This window comes from Numenius arquata, chromosome 18 (genome assembly GCF_964106895.1).
Source record: "Numenius arquata chromosome 18, bNumArq3.hap1.1, whole genome shotgun sequence".
NCBI lineage: Eukaryota > Metazoa > Chordata > Aves > Charadriiformes > Scolopacidae > Numenius > Numenius arquata.
The window spans coordinates 10,925,612-10,941,648 of record NC_133593.1 but is presented as its reverse complement, the minus strand read 5'-3'; the positions used below and the strand labels follow the sequence as shown (position 1 = coordinate 10,941,648).

The window sequence follows — 16,037 nt, the reverse complement described above, 5'->3', positions numbered from 1 at the left end:
TAAACCTGTTTCTGTGAAGCCTGGTGTGCGTTTGTGGTGTTGGATAAATAATAGCTAAGATTCTTTATTTCTTGTTCTCTCTTTCTCTCTGTTTTGTCTTGTCCCCCCTTTCTCTTCTCTTCTTTTTTTACATACTTTCTAGATAACATTGAACCATTCCATTTTGTGTTTCCCCTTGTCTGATGACCTGAAAGTGCCTTTCTTTTCTCTTTTCCCGTCACTGATCAGAGGAGGAATCCTGGAGCCGGAGGGGACGGTAGAAATCAAATTCCGCAGGAAGGACCTGGTGAAGACGATGAGGCGAGTGGACCCGGTGTACATCCGCCTGGCAGAGCGGCTGGGTACGTCTGCGCGGGGCTGGCGAGCGCTGATCCGTTCCGCTGGTGGCTAATGAATGTGTTTATAGACCTTAAAAAGGGGCACTGAGGCATTTTATCAAATTCATGATAATTTTTATTTACTGTCATCTAACTTGGGAAGAAAACCAGATGAGACAAGCTGCCTGTATGTACATAAGAGAGATGATTTTCACGTGCATACTTGGGGTGTGTGTAATATAGTGTCTTTTTGAACTGATTTCTTTTTTAATTGAATGGGTCTTACAAGAGACGCTCGAGATGCTTGAGTCTAGTTTCCATCTCAGCAATTACTCAGCTCACTAAAAGCTCATGGGCCAAACCCTCAGCTGGGATCACTTGGCGTAACTTAAGAATTTGGTGGAAGGCACTCTGGGCTGCTGGACTATCCCTGTGTGTCTGAGCTAGTGTTGAGTAATGATATCTCCAAGAAAATAAAGAATATTCTTCAGCTCCTCAGTAAAACGCGGGGTGACCTGCAGCGCTCGGTGGCTGGCACCTCACTGCCTGCCTTGGATTATTACTGTGCCTTGCGCTCCAAACGATCCCAGCGCCTGGTGCCCACCCAACAGCCCAAAATACAGAGTGTGCGGCAAAATGCACTTAATATCAGATATGTGCTCTCTCGGGGGAATAGACTCTTTAAATAGTTCTTTACTATCTCTTCCTATAAGAGTATAATCTTACAGAGCCTCTTTTTACCTCCAAAATTGACTACAGTTCAGTAGTGGAAGAAGCATGTAACGTGGGGATGGTTTGAATTTATAAAGCCTTTTGGGATCCTTCAGGAGGAAGAGTGTTCTGCAAATGACTGATAAATCGTGGCTATTGCTGCAGTTACATTTTATTATTTGGCTTTTTTTTTAATTTATGGCAGTGAAACAATTTATACACAAAACAACCATTCTGATGTGCCTTGGGAAGAGAATAATAATTGGAAAGGGTGCGGGGAGCGTTAGGAATCAGACCGTTTGCTGCAAACCAGGTTCTTACTGATGTCTTTGATAGCATCGAAGACATTTTACCTCTCTTTTTTTTTTTTTTTTTTTTTTTTTTATAATGACAGTATTTTGACACTCTCTTTGTTTTCTCTCACTGTGCCGGTGGCTTTCTGGGCAGAGCGGGTCAGAGGTGGTGGAGTTTTGCAGACCAGCACAAGGCAGCAGCTTTATCTGAGTTCAGGTCTTGCTCCTGAACATTCCGTGTTGCTGCAGGAGAGAGCGGACACGGACACCCAGGTGGATGGATGTGTTCTTCTGTCTGCCTGGGTCTGCTGGAATTAAATCCCAGTTTTAGTGGCCGTAGTTGTAGTGAGGAGATTATTTGCACAAAACCTCACTTTTGACCTGTGTTAGACTTGTCGGTGTCCCTTTAGGAGCAAACAGATAGCGTGACCACAGCAAATTGTGAAGCCCCAGCACAGGGTCCTGACTAATGCTCTCCCGAGGTGTTTCACACTTCGCAGGGTAAAGGCGGCCCCGGTGCGAGTCCCCAGGGAAGGAGAAATCAGATGGGTGGTCAGAGCAGGCAAAGTGCTGAGCAGTCAGCTCTGGTCCATGCAGATAAATGGCACTACGGCAGGAGCACTGTTTTCTAAGAGCATTTCCCTTCTCCTCACTGTAAAAACCACCGGTTCTGCCCACGAACAAACCAACCTCCTGCCTCTGCAAAGAAACGGAGTCTGCTGTGCGGGGCTGCCGGGTGGATCCCTTCCCAGGAGCAGAGTCACTGGCTGCGGACAAAGAGGGCAGCTGGAGAGTTTAAATCCTGAAGCCATGGAGGAAGGTGGGGAGCAGAGAATGTGAGCTTAGTCCCTGTCGGGTGGCCCTTCCAGAGGGTCTGTCGCCTGGGGTGGGTGCGGGGACACCCGCAGAGCATCATCCTTGAGTCACAGTGGTGGGACCTGCACCAGCATCACCGGAAAAAAATACAGGGAGGAAGAGAGGATTCGGTTTTCTGCCAACAGTCTCAAAAATCCAACACTGCACGATGTGAGGAGGCAGCAGCCTGTTCAGGGCTTTTTCCCCCCCTCCTCTTCCTCTACAGGGTAATTACTCCCAGCAAACTCCATACACTTTAATTAAAATGACTGCAACACAAGAGCAAGTCACTTACAACTGTACATACCGAGAGCTCTAAAAGCTTCAGTCACTGATAAGCATCTCACTTAGATGGCTCGTAATTGCTCCCAACATCGGGCGATCATTGCTGTTGTTTTCCCACTAATTCCGTTCGGTAGGGGGAAAGCCGAGATTGCAGGACACAGTGAATTGCATAATTTTTTTCTTTTTTTTTTTCTTTTTTTTTTTTTTTGCTGGTTTTCTTTCTGGCCAATTTAAAATTTGTCAAAGTCGGTCTTCTTCTGGATCACTGCCCTTTGATATTTCGCGCACTCCATTTGCCACAAACAAGCCGCAGGGCCGCAGTTCATGCTGACTCCAGCAGAAGCAGAGAAAGCTCCATTTATCTTACACTGCCTGCTGAATTCTTACTCATTAGCTGGGGGTTCACTGCCTCTCTTTAACCCCTGAATGGCTGTCATCCCTCCCTGGAGCTGCTGAAGAGCAGGGGGGGTGGAAAGGGACCTGCCTGTTGCGGAGGGGTGGGAAGCGGGTGGCCGCGCTCTCCTCCCAGTGCATCTTCCCACACTGGGGTCGGACTTGCGACTGGGGAGCGGGAGAGCAGCGAAGGCTGGCAGATATTGAATAATTTGACATAAATCTGTTCATTATCAATTCTCCAGCGCTATTGCTGAAATGTTTATTAGCCCCGTGTTTTATTAAAATGTCACTCAGGGTTTGGGCTGTTACAAACCAGCGAACGGCGCGGAGCAAAGGGCGAGGAAGGAAAGGATGGCCCTTCTCCTGCCCCAGAGCACGTTTCCACACGCAGTAGGTGTGCAAGGAGAGCGGCGGCTGCCTAGAAATGTAGGAATAATTCAGATTGCAAGCCTCAGGCCGGAGTTCAAAATACAAAGATTCAATTTTATTTTCTTTATTTATTACAATTAGAGTCAAGCGTTTAGGAGTGGAATAAAAAGTAACTGTGCTGCAGATTCCGAGCGTGTAATGTGGCAGATGCACAGTGTAACGCAAGCAAAAATTTGGTGGAATATGAGTGAAAGGAATGGCCAAATGGCTCCAGTGAGAGCGAGACTGGATATTACATTTTCACATTTCTCCCATCAGGTATTTATCTCATAGTAGAAGGAAGGCATCTGCTCATCACCAGGTATATGTTGTAATAGTGTGAATATCCTCTTTGGCTGATCCTGTGACATAGTTGCCCGTGTGCATCTTTAATTTTATTTGGAATTAGATGCCCAATTTGCCTGTACACACTGTACAAGGTGCAGGAGGGGAGAGCAAACAGCCCTTTGGGAAGTGGGAGGCAGTGATTGTTTTCTGCACAAGCCCCCTCCCCCTCCCACAGGTAATATTCCAGCAGCCTCTGCTGCTGCCTTCTGACTTGCTTCAGACTTTATTTGGATAAAGAGTGTACTAAACTTTTCTTAAATTTCCAAATGATGAGTGAACACTCAAGCATTGAATCCATAACTCTGCTTTAGCGCAGCAGTTCCTCCTGCAAATGACGGTGCCGTGTCCCTCTCGGCCCTGGCTGTGCCACGTGGGGCTTGGGGACAGCCCTGGCACACCCTTCCTTCTCTTCCATCCTCTGACCTGTCTCCTTCCGAGCTTTAGCTTGGAAAGTTAGATTGTTAGATTGCAGCTCTAAAGGCTAGTAATTCTTTTTTTTTGGAGGGGGAGGTTGGTTGTTCAGTGTTGTAATTAATCAAAATGCCGGTTGTTTTCTTGAGCAACAACTAAGAAAAATGCTGCTGTTGCGATTCCATCTCTCCTGAAGTCTTGGACAAATGCAGTCAGTGGTTGTAACTTTGTCTTTTTAGGCGATGCTGATTCCCAGTAACTGCTTCTGTATGCAAGTGCTGCTGCATTTAAATTGTTGTTAATTCACAATCATGAGTCTAGAAGAGCGAGTACTGCTTTCTGTCACCCCCTTCCTGACAGTTGGCATCTTGAATATCCTCCCAGGAGAGCTATCGTAGGTGTTCCCCCCAAAATAGGAAATTTTTTGGAATCGCATACCTGCTGCGCTCTGCCCCTTTGCCCTGAGGGTGAGGCCTTGGAAGCGCAGGGTTGGAAAGGACGAGGGTGGAACATCTCGCGGTGCAGTCCTACGAGGAAATTTCAAGCCCGTGTCGTGAGCGTGTGTGACCTTCGCTGCTATTTCGTACTGCACCTTTGTAACATAAATCCTACTGAATATTTAGTGAAGCAATTACAAGCAGTCTCATTTAAAGAAACAAGCGACAATCCGACACCGCCTGTCTCTCCAGGGACGTGAGTGGCTCTGGGTGACCTTCCCTCTCCCCTCTGGAGCAGCTCCTTCCAGCTGGGGTGGGAGACGCGGTGCCTGGGCAGCCCGGACACGGTTGGCATTCTTGCTGCCTTTGCTGAATTTTGATCTGAGGAGAGGTTTGTTAACGGCAGAGGAAGAGAAGGTGAGATTCGAGTAGGAGGATTGTTGTTGCGGGTGTGGAAATGAGGTGGGACATTCATAACCAGGGTTAAAATGGAGGTTTAATGATGTCAGTGGATGCGGAGTAACTGCTGTGCTTCTCCAGAGTTCGTTTCCTACGGGCCCTTCCAGCACATCTGCAGTGGGATTTAACTGATCTGCTGAGAGGAATGGCCAGAAGCAGATGCCAAGAGAAATTGAACTTAGCTTGGGTTTTTTGGAGTTACTTGGGCAAAAAAAAACAACCAAAAAATTTCCCCGTAGTAATTGTAACATTGAGCTAATCAGTCGTTACTAGTGCCCCTTTGCAGTCTGGTAAGATGGCTACTATTGGTTGGGAAAACTCATCTTTGAGAATCAGAGGTGGGGGGGAATTTGCAAGCATCAAACACGTATGTGAGCAACCGAGGTCCGGGTGGTGGCACCAGAGGAAGGGTGGCCTGGGTGGCCTCTGGTCTCTGCGGTGGTGGGTCATGGGCACATCCACCACCCTGTGCTCAGAGGAGGTGGCTTCTTGTGTGCCCGGGGAAGCCTCATCCCAGCTCCTCCGAGGGGGACTGTGTCTTTGGGGTGGGCTCCTCATGCTTGTGCTCCACAGCCCCCCAGTGTCTCTGGCTGCGATGGGCTGAAGCTTTGCCTGACCCTCAGCGTGCGGAGTCCGAGCGTGGAGACCATCGCCACAAATCGGCAGGGTCAGAGGCCGTGACGCTGGGCTTTGCCCAGGTCTTTGAGGGCTTGTTTGAGGAAGAGGCAAGAAAATGGACAAGTAAATGCTTGGCCGTGCTGTGGCTGCGCGCCGAGGGTGAGGGAGAAAATCCCACATTTTAGCAGCTTAGAAACCATAAACCATCAAATTGATTCAGAAGCTGCCTGGCTTTCTGCAATCAGAGGGAACCTACAATAACATTTCTTGAAGTCATTTTGTCTAACCTGTTAAACTGGTCATATTTAAAAAAAGCACTTTGCTACTAAATGTTATGGGAAGCCGTGATTCATGGTCCTGCTGAGCCATTTCCGTCTGGCAGGAACTTTATTAAAGGCAGCCCCTGCCACCGCAGCCGGCTGCAGCCACCGCGGGACACCGCGCCGGGGACGCTCCCTCTGCCGCGGAGGAGTGCTCGGGGACGCCGCCTTCTTCAGAGGAGACGTTTTTCTTTAATGGGGCACAAATCAAAATAGTTTAGATGTTGCTTTCCCTGCCGTGATGCTTTCCCTTAACTTTTTGGAGAGGAGTATAAATTGACATTGGGTATCGGAGCGCTTTACGGGAGAGGTCTCTGCGCGGATTTACGGCGGCAGCTTTTCTGTTTGTCTGCCTGGGGAGGGTGACTCCTCCGGAGCCTTCCTCCCTGGTGGTGGGCTATAAAGCATGTCCCTGTCCCAGGGGACGGGCAGCGCTTCCCCACGGGGTGGGCAAAGGGCTTGTTTTGGCCACCGGAGATTTTTGGCATCTGTAGATTTTCTTCTGGCTCCTGAGAGCCCCCACCTGAGGTCTGGGGGTCTGTTCCAGGCTGGAGCACACGGGGAAAAAAAGAGTTTGTCACCCCAAAAGGCTGGAGCAGGTGGATGGGGTGGCTGGTGTCACCCCACGGCAGAGATGGGCAGGGGGTGGGTGGTAGGGAATAGGGGCAGGCACAGGCTGCCGGCTTCCCCAGGAAGCATTTGGGGACATCTGGGGTGAAATCCTTTTACGTATGGTTTTAAACTAGTTTTTATAGGTTTTGAGTGGAGGGTTTTACCAAGGACAAATCTCTTGCCTGTTGTTCATGCAGAATTTTTGCAGGGTGAAGGGCGTTTTGGCAAGACCCTGCTCCCGGCTCTTTGGACCTCAGAAGAGACACTCTTAATTTGGTGCCCTCCATGTTGTTGCTTCCCCAGGGCATTTTTTCAACTCGTTTAAGGCAGTTTTGCTGTTGATCAAAAAAAGAATAGGGAAAAGACACCACAGAATGAAGAGGTCGTGGTGTGGGTAGGCGTTAAAGGTGTTGAGAGCCGGATTAAGACATCTACCCGGCCTTTTCCGATCATGCCAATGGCCGCCATCATACCAGCACTATATATAGATACAAGTGTGCTCGGAGGCTGCGAAGCAAACTGCAATCCAAGATAAATGTGACATTTTATGGCACTTAGAGTGCTGCCTTAGAAAGTGTCCTGTGCTGTCTGCCAAGTTAGGAAGGTCACACGTGTTCTTTCTTCCTCTAAATTGCCGTCTTGTCTTACCTGCCTGCCCCACCTGAATGCCAAACCCCCTGCGCTTGGTGTTCGCATCCTAATGTGGCCATTTCTGAGAGCTGCTTCTTTTGTTTCTCTATTGATTAGTAGCCGATCCATACCTAGAGGTCTATAATGTTCCTATGATTTAAACTTTAACAGTTTCATTAACTGTCAAGTACCTTTAGAGCAAAGGAATCCCATATTTTATCCCCCCTCTCCTTACCGGTATAAGATTTGTGGAAGGAGACTTCTTTTTCCGAGAAATAAATAAATAAAGCCCCAGCTTTCTGAAAAACCCTGAGGCCTCAAGATCTGACTAGGAAAGAAAGAAAACCATTCCAAGATATTTAATTGTACAGGGGGCTTACGGGATTGATCGAGAGCTTAGCTTTTTACAATAGTCCAGTGAATAAGAAATGCTCCTGACAAACGATCGATGATGGGATAATCACTCTTTATCCCCCCTCCTCATTGTTACCTTCTTTCTTCCAGGAGAACAGGGTTCAGAAGTCAAAAATCTTTATAGACGCTGCTTTTAAATTAAGCAGAAAATAGACATTGACATATTTGTTAATCTCACCTAAATCATTACTGGGCCTGGCTGGTTGGACTGTACACAGCCAGCCTGGCAGATCCGCCACAATACATGAGCGTTACTGGCTTAAGTGCACGCCTTGCCATTTGAAACAGGGAGGGTGTAGGAGCCTGTGAATTTAACATGGATAAATATAGATAATTTTTTATTCTGAAGGTTATAAGAGTAGCTTCTCTTAATTAAAACCTTCTTACTAGCGTCGGAAAGGTTAGGTAACATTTATATTGGGAGGCACATAAAAACATTCCTTCCCTAGAAAGAGCCGTGGGATGGCTGGCGTGTGGCTCGGGCGCTCAGGGGAAGAGGAGCAGCATCATGAAACGCAGTGATGCTTTTCCCAGGACGCCCTCGCAGCTCCCAGCTCTCCTGTGCTTTAGAGGCTTCCCGAGAACAGATTTATATCTGCGCCTTTGTGCTTAGAAACCCGTGATGGACTTTCCTTGCATGAATTTGATTGCTTTCTGTGAGCCCATTGGTACGTTTGGGACTCGGGACCTCCTGTGGCCGTGAATCTACCCTTTGACTGTGCACTGCGTGGAAGCATCCCCTCTAGTTGGGGTTTTTGTAGAGCTTCTGTCTGCTAATTTCCTTTGGTTTTGTTGGGAGGGACTTGGATTGCTCCGGCTTCCTGCTGGTTCCAGACTGGGCCCCCATTGCTCAGCTGTCCCCCTGCCTCTCCCCAGCCATGACTTTCCAGGTCACCCCACCTGGAAGTGTGGCAGTTTAACAATAGGTGGGGACGTAATGGTAGATGTTGCTTTTAATCTCATTGATGTTCCTTCACAAACAGTAAAGATTAAAACCAAAAAAGGCTTGGTGATGTTCACACACCGCAAAATGCAGCGGTGGTGCTCAGGCTACAAGGAAAAGAGAGTAGTCCTCGTGGTGCCAGCTTTTGTTCCAGGTTCTCCAGTTGATTTCTTGTGCTACTGGGCAGGACACCTCTTTGTTTTAGGTCTCAGCTCCTCTCTGTGCTGAAGACACAATCACGCTTGCACATCTCCCGGGCGCAGGGGCGGTTGTATTAACATTTGAATGGAAGGTGCTGTAGCACAGTTGAACGTTACAACCCACCAGCCCTCGGAGCAAGACTCCTCCATGACCCAGCTTCAGATTGCCAGCGACCTCGGCTTTGAGAGGGGAGGCGGGATGGGAGGCAGCTGTCTCTGGGGCCGTGAACTTGCAACCAGAGCTTCTGGTGTGGGTGGGAGGTTAAAAAACGGCACAATTCAGCAGAATATCCAGTACCGTATAATTTGGCTCAGATTGCGATCTTTGCTTAAATTGAGCTAAGATTAGCTCTGAATACTCTGCCTCTGCACAAGGGCCTCTTGCACGTGTGTCGGTGAGGCCATGCAGGAGAAGCATCCACCTACTTCTGGACCAACTTTGACCTGGTGTAAATTACTGCAGGTTCAGGGGAAGGGCCGCACTTACGGTTACGCTCCCCGTGGCCTGTTAGAGGGTGACGAGGGGATTTATAGATTTATATTCTTGGTCTGATGAAGGATCAGCTGCAGGAAGGAGCACCTTGTTCTGCTGCAGGACCTGCGACGTGCCTCCACAGCACCATGTCTTTCCCTTTGCCTGGCTTAGGCTGGGTCGGGCAATTCCAAAATTAATCAGAAACTGTTTAATGCATGGTTTTGTTTTAATCAAAGTTAATTTTATCTGAGCTGAATGCTTTAAAATAAATTAAAAATTATGAACTCCACAGGACATTATCTTCTTGACACAGTTTTATTCTGGTCCATCGTGGTAGTCTGTGATTGAGCTGAGTGTGTGCCCATCGCTGGTAAACTCAGTGTGAGCGGGCTGGGCATCTCTGGCATAACTTGTGTGTTTTCCTTTCTGAGGCGGTGGCTCGAACAGCTACTGGCAGGAACCAGCCTGCAGGAGAACTTGAAATTCTGTAGGTGGTTTTACATTGTCCGTGTTTCTTGCTAAATGAACTGCATGTTGGGACATTACTCTTTTTTAGGAGTAAGTCCAGTAAATGTCACTTAATTGATGGCTCAGCTCATTGGCATTTAAATGGAATAGAGTTTCCATGGTGAAAACTCCTTTGAAGCTCTTACCTGAATATCAGTGGCAGGAAATCTGGGCTGGAATCTGAGTCAAGGCTCCGCTTGGCATTGCTGGGAGCTGATGGTGCGGTGTTTGCCCTGGCCAGATGCAGTCCGGGTCTCACCTGTGTGCAGGAAGAGAAGAAACCTCTCCGTTCTCCCTCTGTCCTGTCCGGAACTGCTCGCCTTTCCTCCGAGCGCCCCTCGCTTTACCCTGTCAGAGGTCTCTGACGTGTGGCTGTGCCCGGTTGCAGGTACCCCCGAGCTGAGCCCTGCTGACCGAAAGGAGCTGGAGACCAAGCTGAAGGAGCGGGAGGAATTCCTGATCCCCATCTACCACCAGGTAGCCATGCAGTTTGCTGACTTGCACGACACGCCCGGCCGGATGCAGGAGAAAGGTGCCATAACTGTGAGTATCAGGGAGCTTTCCGCGGGGACATCCTTGGAGGGTTTGACACGTGTGGGGAAATGACAGTCTCCAGTGGGACAAGGTGCTGCTGGAGGCAGCCCGTGGGCCTGCAAATAAACCTCTGCCCCCATGACTCTTGCCACAGGAGCAAACCCTTTCCTCCCATCAGCCCTTTTCTGGCCCCAAAACGCAAGCACATGGTGGTTTCTGCCACCTTGACCTGATCCGTGTCCATTTGAGACCCCAAATGTTCTGGCCTTCACCAGTAACTCATTAATGACCACATCCAAATCCCAGCGAGCACGTTGCAGTGAGTCCCAGTGGGAGGGGAAGGTGGGGAAGTGGGGAGTGGGGACCCGTGGGGACCCTCAGCGATGGGAAGCGCTGCTGTCGTGTCAGAGTTCGAACCCCGGCCAAGGAGATGCTCCTGGTCCCCTCTCCCCTTGGATGTGAGTGTCTCGGGCTGTGCTGCTCATCTGGGGAGCTTCTTGCAGAAGGGAACAGACATCTGGGGGACAAAGGAGGCTGGATGTAGCTTCTGGTGACTTAGTGGTACAGCAGGGTGGAAGTTTTCAAAGCTCAGATGTGGGAGTCTTTGTATTTCTCGTGTGCAAGTGGAATAGCTACGTGTATAATGAGCTCAAGCCTTTTTTTGCAATTGGGAATAAAATGTATTTCTCCAGGTAAATCTTGTCCCTCACTCATTTCTCCTTCTCCACTTCTGTCTTGGGCAGGACATTCTAGACTGGAAAACTTCCCGTACCTTCTTCTACTGGAGATTAAGACGGCTTCTTCTAGAAGATGTGGTCAAAAAGAAGATCCATGATGCCAACCCTGAGCTTACCGACGGGCAGATCCAGGCTATGCTGAGGCGCTGGTTTGTGGAAGTTGAAGGGACAGTGAAGGTAAATGAAAAACCAGTCTGACCAAGGCTATAGTTTTTTTCCTGGGCTTGAGCTTTCTGTCCCTCTCCCTGGACCAGGAGGTGGTGGGGACAGATCGCGTGTGCCTGGCAGTCCCTCACCGCCGCCGTGTCCCAGCCGGGGGAGCCCCTGCTAAGCGTCCCCTGGGGTGCACAGCCCAAGGCGGGGGCACGGACCCGCCGTAAGAGCCAACTGCCAGGGTTTGGGGTTGGGGGTGTCGCTTGGCACCGTCCGCAGCCCTCGTCTGATCCCTGCGCTGAGGATTTCTATTTTTTAATTGCGCGCCAACTCTGAAGCTGGCAATCTCCAAAGAGCGATCTCTGGAGCTGCTCTCAGGTTGTTTTTGTCACAGTCCTCCAAGCGGAGTCTTTTATTTATTTATTTTATTTCATTTCATTTTATTCTATTCTATTTTTAAAGTCACAAACACTCAGGGGTTCCAGAAACGGGGGGGGGGTGTTCTCTGGAGGGCAGCAGCCTTTCCAAGGTAGTGTCTGAGCGTCTTTAAAAGCGGGCATCTCGTTAGCTAATACATTACACCAATCAAGGAGAGTTATCTTAAGCCACAATTAATCTGCTCCCTGGCATATGTTGATAGGAAAGCATCATGCTGTTTCTTAATTAAAAGCAAACGGATTAAAAATGATTAATAAGAGTATTAAATATTCTCCTAAACTAAAAGCTTTGGGATTCTTGGGTAAATCTAGCTTTACACAGGTCTGCAACCGTAAGGCAGCTTCTTGGGGTGGGTTTTTTTTTCCCTTCCCTGAAATCCTCCAAAGTGCCCTACTTTGTATGCGGGGAGCATTTCTGGCGTGTCTGGGGGCAGAAGCAGGGAGCAAAACCTAACGAGTTTGAAATAATAATAAGAAAAAACAATGAAATAAGCAAAATCTTGAGGTTGAAGTGACATCACTGGTTTAAGACAGTCGTATACATAATGTTAAAGGGAAGAAAAATAATCCCAGTTTCTTATTCAAGCGTGAGATACAGGACCGGTGCTGGGGGCTGGGGTAGGGTCCGTCCCCAGGGCTCTGTCTCCGCGTCGCCCGTGGGTGAAGCAGCACCTTCCTCAGCTTGGGAGAGTCCCAGGGAAGAGGGAAACAATTCCTTGGACTTGAAAAACTGGTAATGAAACATATAACTAAAGGGGGAGCAGTGAGGAGGCTGATGAGGCGAGTGCCCCCTTTGCATTCCTCTGCTATTGGCAAGGATGGGGGGAGATCAGCTTCAGGAAAGCTTCGGTTTTGGGTGCAAACACCCATCGTGGGCTTCTCCTGGGCTCTGTGCCCCCCCGGGGAGGGTGCCCAGCCCCACGGCCGTTACTGCACCGAGCTCATTGTCATTCTGACTTTGACTTCCTAGTGATAACAGAGAAGGATAGTGCACCTTTAAATGACGAGCTTTGTGTTTAATTACCCAAATAAAATGACATAAATATGAATGAGTGCTAATGGCAGTACTTGCTTTTCCGGAAACCATTAACAAAACGATTCTTAAATGATTTGTAAAGAAAATGAGAGGAGAAGAGAGGAGCGAGAAGGCTATTAGGCGTCTAACACACTCCTGAATTATTATGTAGTCAACTACCTAGCAAATACCAGGTGAAATGATCTTGCAAAAGGGAAAAAAGGGGGTTTATTGCCAAGGCGTTTCAGGGATGTGGACGCCCCCGCTCCTCGCTGGGCACACCCCGGCTGAAGGGGCTGGGGTTTGCTGGGCTGGATGAGGGATCCCGTGGTTGCTGGGGGACACAAACACCGGGTCAGCCTTTTTAGGTGACAAGGACTCGTGGGTTCCATGACAGCTTAGAAGCCCCAGATCAGCTGCGTCTCTGACCACCCTCCCCTCTGGGCAGTCAGATTTCACCAGAACTTGGGCATGGGATCCCAGAAGGGAACTGGGATTTGACTTGGGGCAGCTTCTGGGGCTGGTGCAGCTGGTTCGGCGGCGGCTGCCTCTGGGGTTCCCTTTAGTCACATTTACAGACAGAAACGCAAAAGAAATATTTCATCTTCTGCCTTTTGCTAATTGTTAGCTGTGTTTATAAAAGCCCCACGCACTGGGAAACCACAGAGGGCTCCAGCCAAACGTTTAACCCGCGGCTGCCAGTAATTGCGGGTTAAATTTCGGGAGCAGCACTGGGACAGGAGGTGACACGTGCGGTTCGTTCGCAGGCCTACTTGTGGGACAGCAACAAGGACCTGGTGGAGTGGCTGGAGAAACAGCTGACGGAAGAAGAAGGCGTTCGCTCAGTTGTGGATGAAAACATCAAATACATCTCGAGGGACTACATCCTCAAACAGATCCGGAGGTAAGGCAGCTCCGCACGCTCTGCCCCTGCCCAACGGGGATTTCATTTGTACAGTCCTCAGCCTCTGATCTTGGCCACGCTGAGGGAAGCGGGTCCATCACTTCCACACACGTTTCACATTCGTTGGCTTTTTGGAGTGGCAAACGCAGGAGTTTTGGAAGCGCAGTTTCCTTTGGAAATGCAAATACAGGTGCAGATGTGGAGCTGCTGGGAGAGAGGGATTTGTACAAAGTCTGCTCCTCCTGCCCAGGCCGTGCTGCTGCTGCACGTGCAGGGGCCTCGAGCAACGTCACAGCCCGGCAGAATCTGATCCAGCAGCGTCCGAGCCTCCCTGCCCAAACCCACCCTTCACTGGGCCGGGGCACAGCAATCTCTCCGTTAATGTGTCTTTTCTCCATTTGAGGCAGATAATGCAAAAATATTTTCGAGGGCCGCATACTGCGTGACACGGGGGGAGAAAGCAAATCTCTGGGCTCCCGTTGTCAAGGGGGTGTTGACCACACACAGCCAGAATCTCCTCACGCCTTCCTTCCCTTTACTTTTTCTAGCCCCAGCCTTCCCAGGCCACGCTACGTAGTTTCTTCTGTGCTCAGCGTCGTAAAATGCCTGGTTCGCTTCGACTGCTGTTTAGAACACCACCAAATAACCCCCCAAAATACTAAAACATTGGGGAAGTATCTGTTCCTCCTGCTTGTGAGGGTTATTGTGTGCATTTCCACACACACTCATCCAGCGGAGCCAGTTAAGCCCCACGAGCCGAACGATTTGCTAGACTTGAACAGATCTATTTGGATAATTTTCATGTCTGAAAGTGGAGGGCTCTTAAAGCAGTTTTGCCTCTGAGAGAGCGGGGGGGGGCACCGAACTGCAGAGTGAAGCTCCTCTGGTTTCCGTGTCCCGTGTCTGACTCCATAGCGTGGCTCTTCCTGTTATTTCCACCCATCTCCAGCCGTGCTGCAGCGGACGGGGCTCTGCGGCATCTGGGAGGGGGAGATGTGGGTGCTTTCGGCACCTCTGAAGGCGGTGCAGGTGGGATCAGGGCACGCTCCAGAGCTCCTGGCCTCCCCATGGTCCCCCCGGGTCCCCACGGTCCATCCTCTTGGGATTTCAGCCTCTGGGCAGGTCTGCCACCGGCAAATTGGGTGGCACCAGGGGCTCCAAACGGCTCTTGGGCTGCTCGCAGTCCGCTCCCACCAGTGCTGCCCCGTCTGGTCGCTGGTGTCCCCGTATTTCCAGTGTCCCCCGCCCCGGGGCTGACGGGGAGCTGTCGGACACGCTCCGGTGCCGGGGCCGCTGTCACTTAACTCTCGCCTCTTTCCAGCCTGGTCCAGGCCAATCCCGAGGTTGCCATGGATTCCATAGTGCACATGACCCAGCATATATCACCCACCCAGCGAGCCGAGATCGTGCGGATCCTCTCCACAATGGACTCGCCTTCTTCAACGTAAGAGCATCGATTTCCCGCACTCCCCCTGCCCGGTACAGTGGAGGAAAAAAAAAAAAAAAAAAAAAAAAAAAGAGAAGCTCAGAATTGCCCTTTGTCTGCTCGACTGCGAGCACTGTACCGAGACGGGGAGGCTCAGGGAAACGCTGGAAGAGTGACATTTTTATTTTTTCAAATCAGACTGACCAGAGGAAGTGTGTTCTTTGGCCAGAGACACGAGGAAAATGTATAAAACACAAGCGCCTGCGGAACTGAGTTACAGCTGTCTAACTGTACCTTATTTATTTAACAAAGCGTGACTGGACCAACGCAGCGGTTCGCTGTCGGGCTGCCACCCCGAAACGCTACGGCCAGGCAATGAAGGGCGCTCCCGCACCCTGAGGTCTTGGCGTGGCAAAGCCAGGGGCTGGTTGAAATTCACGCCCCCGCGCTTCTCGCGTCACAGCCCGCCGGGTGGCGGCAGCTTCGTGCTGACAAGTGCCAATGTCACCCCCCCCCGCCAGAGCGTCGCTGCAGCCGAGGACGGAGCTCACCATCCTCCCGCCTAGGGGTGACCAGAGCCCATCGCCCCCTTGTCTCTGTCACCCAGCGGTGATTTGTGTTTCAAACGTCTTGTCTTGTTACTTGGTAGGAGAGGGAAAGCAGCGCTGGAGGCTGTTGGTGGCCGGGGCTGTGTCCGTGTCCCCTGGGCTGCGGGGGAGGCTCCTGGGCCTCCCCGGACTGCGAAGGGCAGGATTTTGGAGGCTAAATCCCCGCTCGCTTTGCCTTTGTGCCCAATTCCGTTAGAACAGGTCAGTACATCGTGTGAAAGGCCCTTCTAGGAGGAGGCAAAAGAGACCAAAATGCAGCTGCTCAGCCATTTCTGCTCTTCCTTCCCTGCTTATTTTGCGGGTGACAGACCTGGGCACCCCCGCTGCCCCGTGGAAGTGCTGGGCCCTTCATGGGAGCAGGTTCTTGAAGCAAAAGCAGACAGAACCTGCCAGGGAAAGGGAGGGGAAGGGACAGAGTCAAGTACAGAGGGTGGGAACTGCGGAAGGAAATCTTGGATCTGAGCAGAGCTTTTCTCCATCACCCACCTCTGCCCGGAGCTGCCTGTTTGTCTGGCCCTGGGAGAAGGGACCGCTGTTATTCACGTGGGAAGACAGAAATAAAAGTTATTTTTGGTGTAATCCCC

The 16,037-nt window shown here is 50.3% G+C and overlaps 1 protein-coding gene across 3 annotated transcripts in view; it reads left to right on the top strand.

The window, feature by feature from the left end:
• Nucleotides 1-14,910, top strand: part of ACACA (acetyl-CoA carboxylase alpha) — a 124,361-nt gene extending 109,451 nt beyond the window's left edge. For all 3 annotated transcript variants that reach the window (XM_074160462.1, XM_074160460.1, XM_074160461.1), the window contains 5 exons: nt 229-341; nt 10,028-10,182; nt 10,917-11,087; nt 13,283-13,419; nt 14,741-14,910. In XM_074160462.1, the coding sequence (XP_074016563.1) occupies nt 229-341; nt 10,028-10,182; nt 10,917-11,087; nt 13,283-13,419; nt 14,741-14,867 (703 nt within the window). In that variant the 3' untranslated portion in view covers nt 14,868-14,910. The remainder of the gene's footprint in view (nt 1-228; nt 342-10,027; nt 10,183-10,916; nt 11,088-13,282; nt 13,420-14,740) is intronic.
• The last annotated feature ends 1,127 nt before the right edge of the window (nt 14,911-16,037 follow it).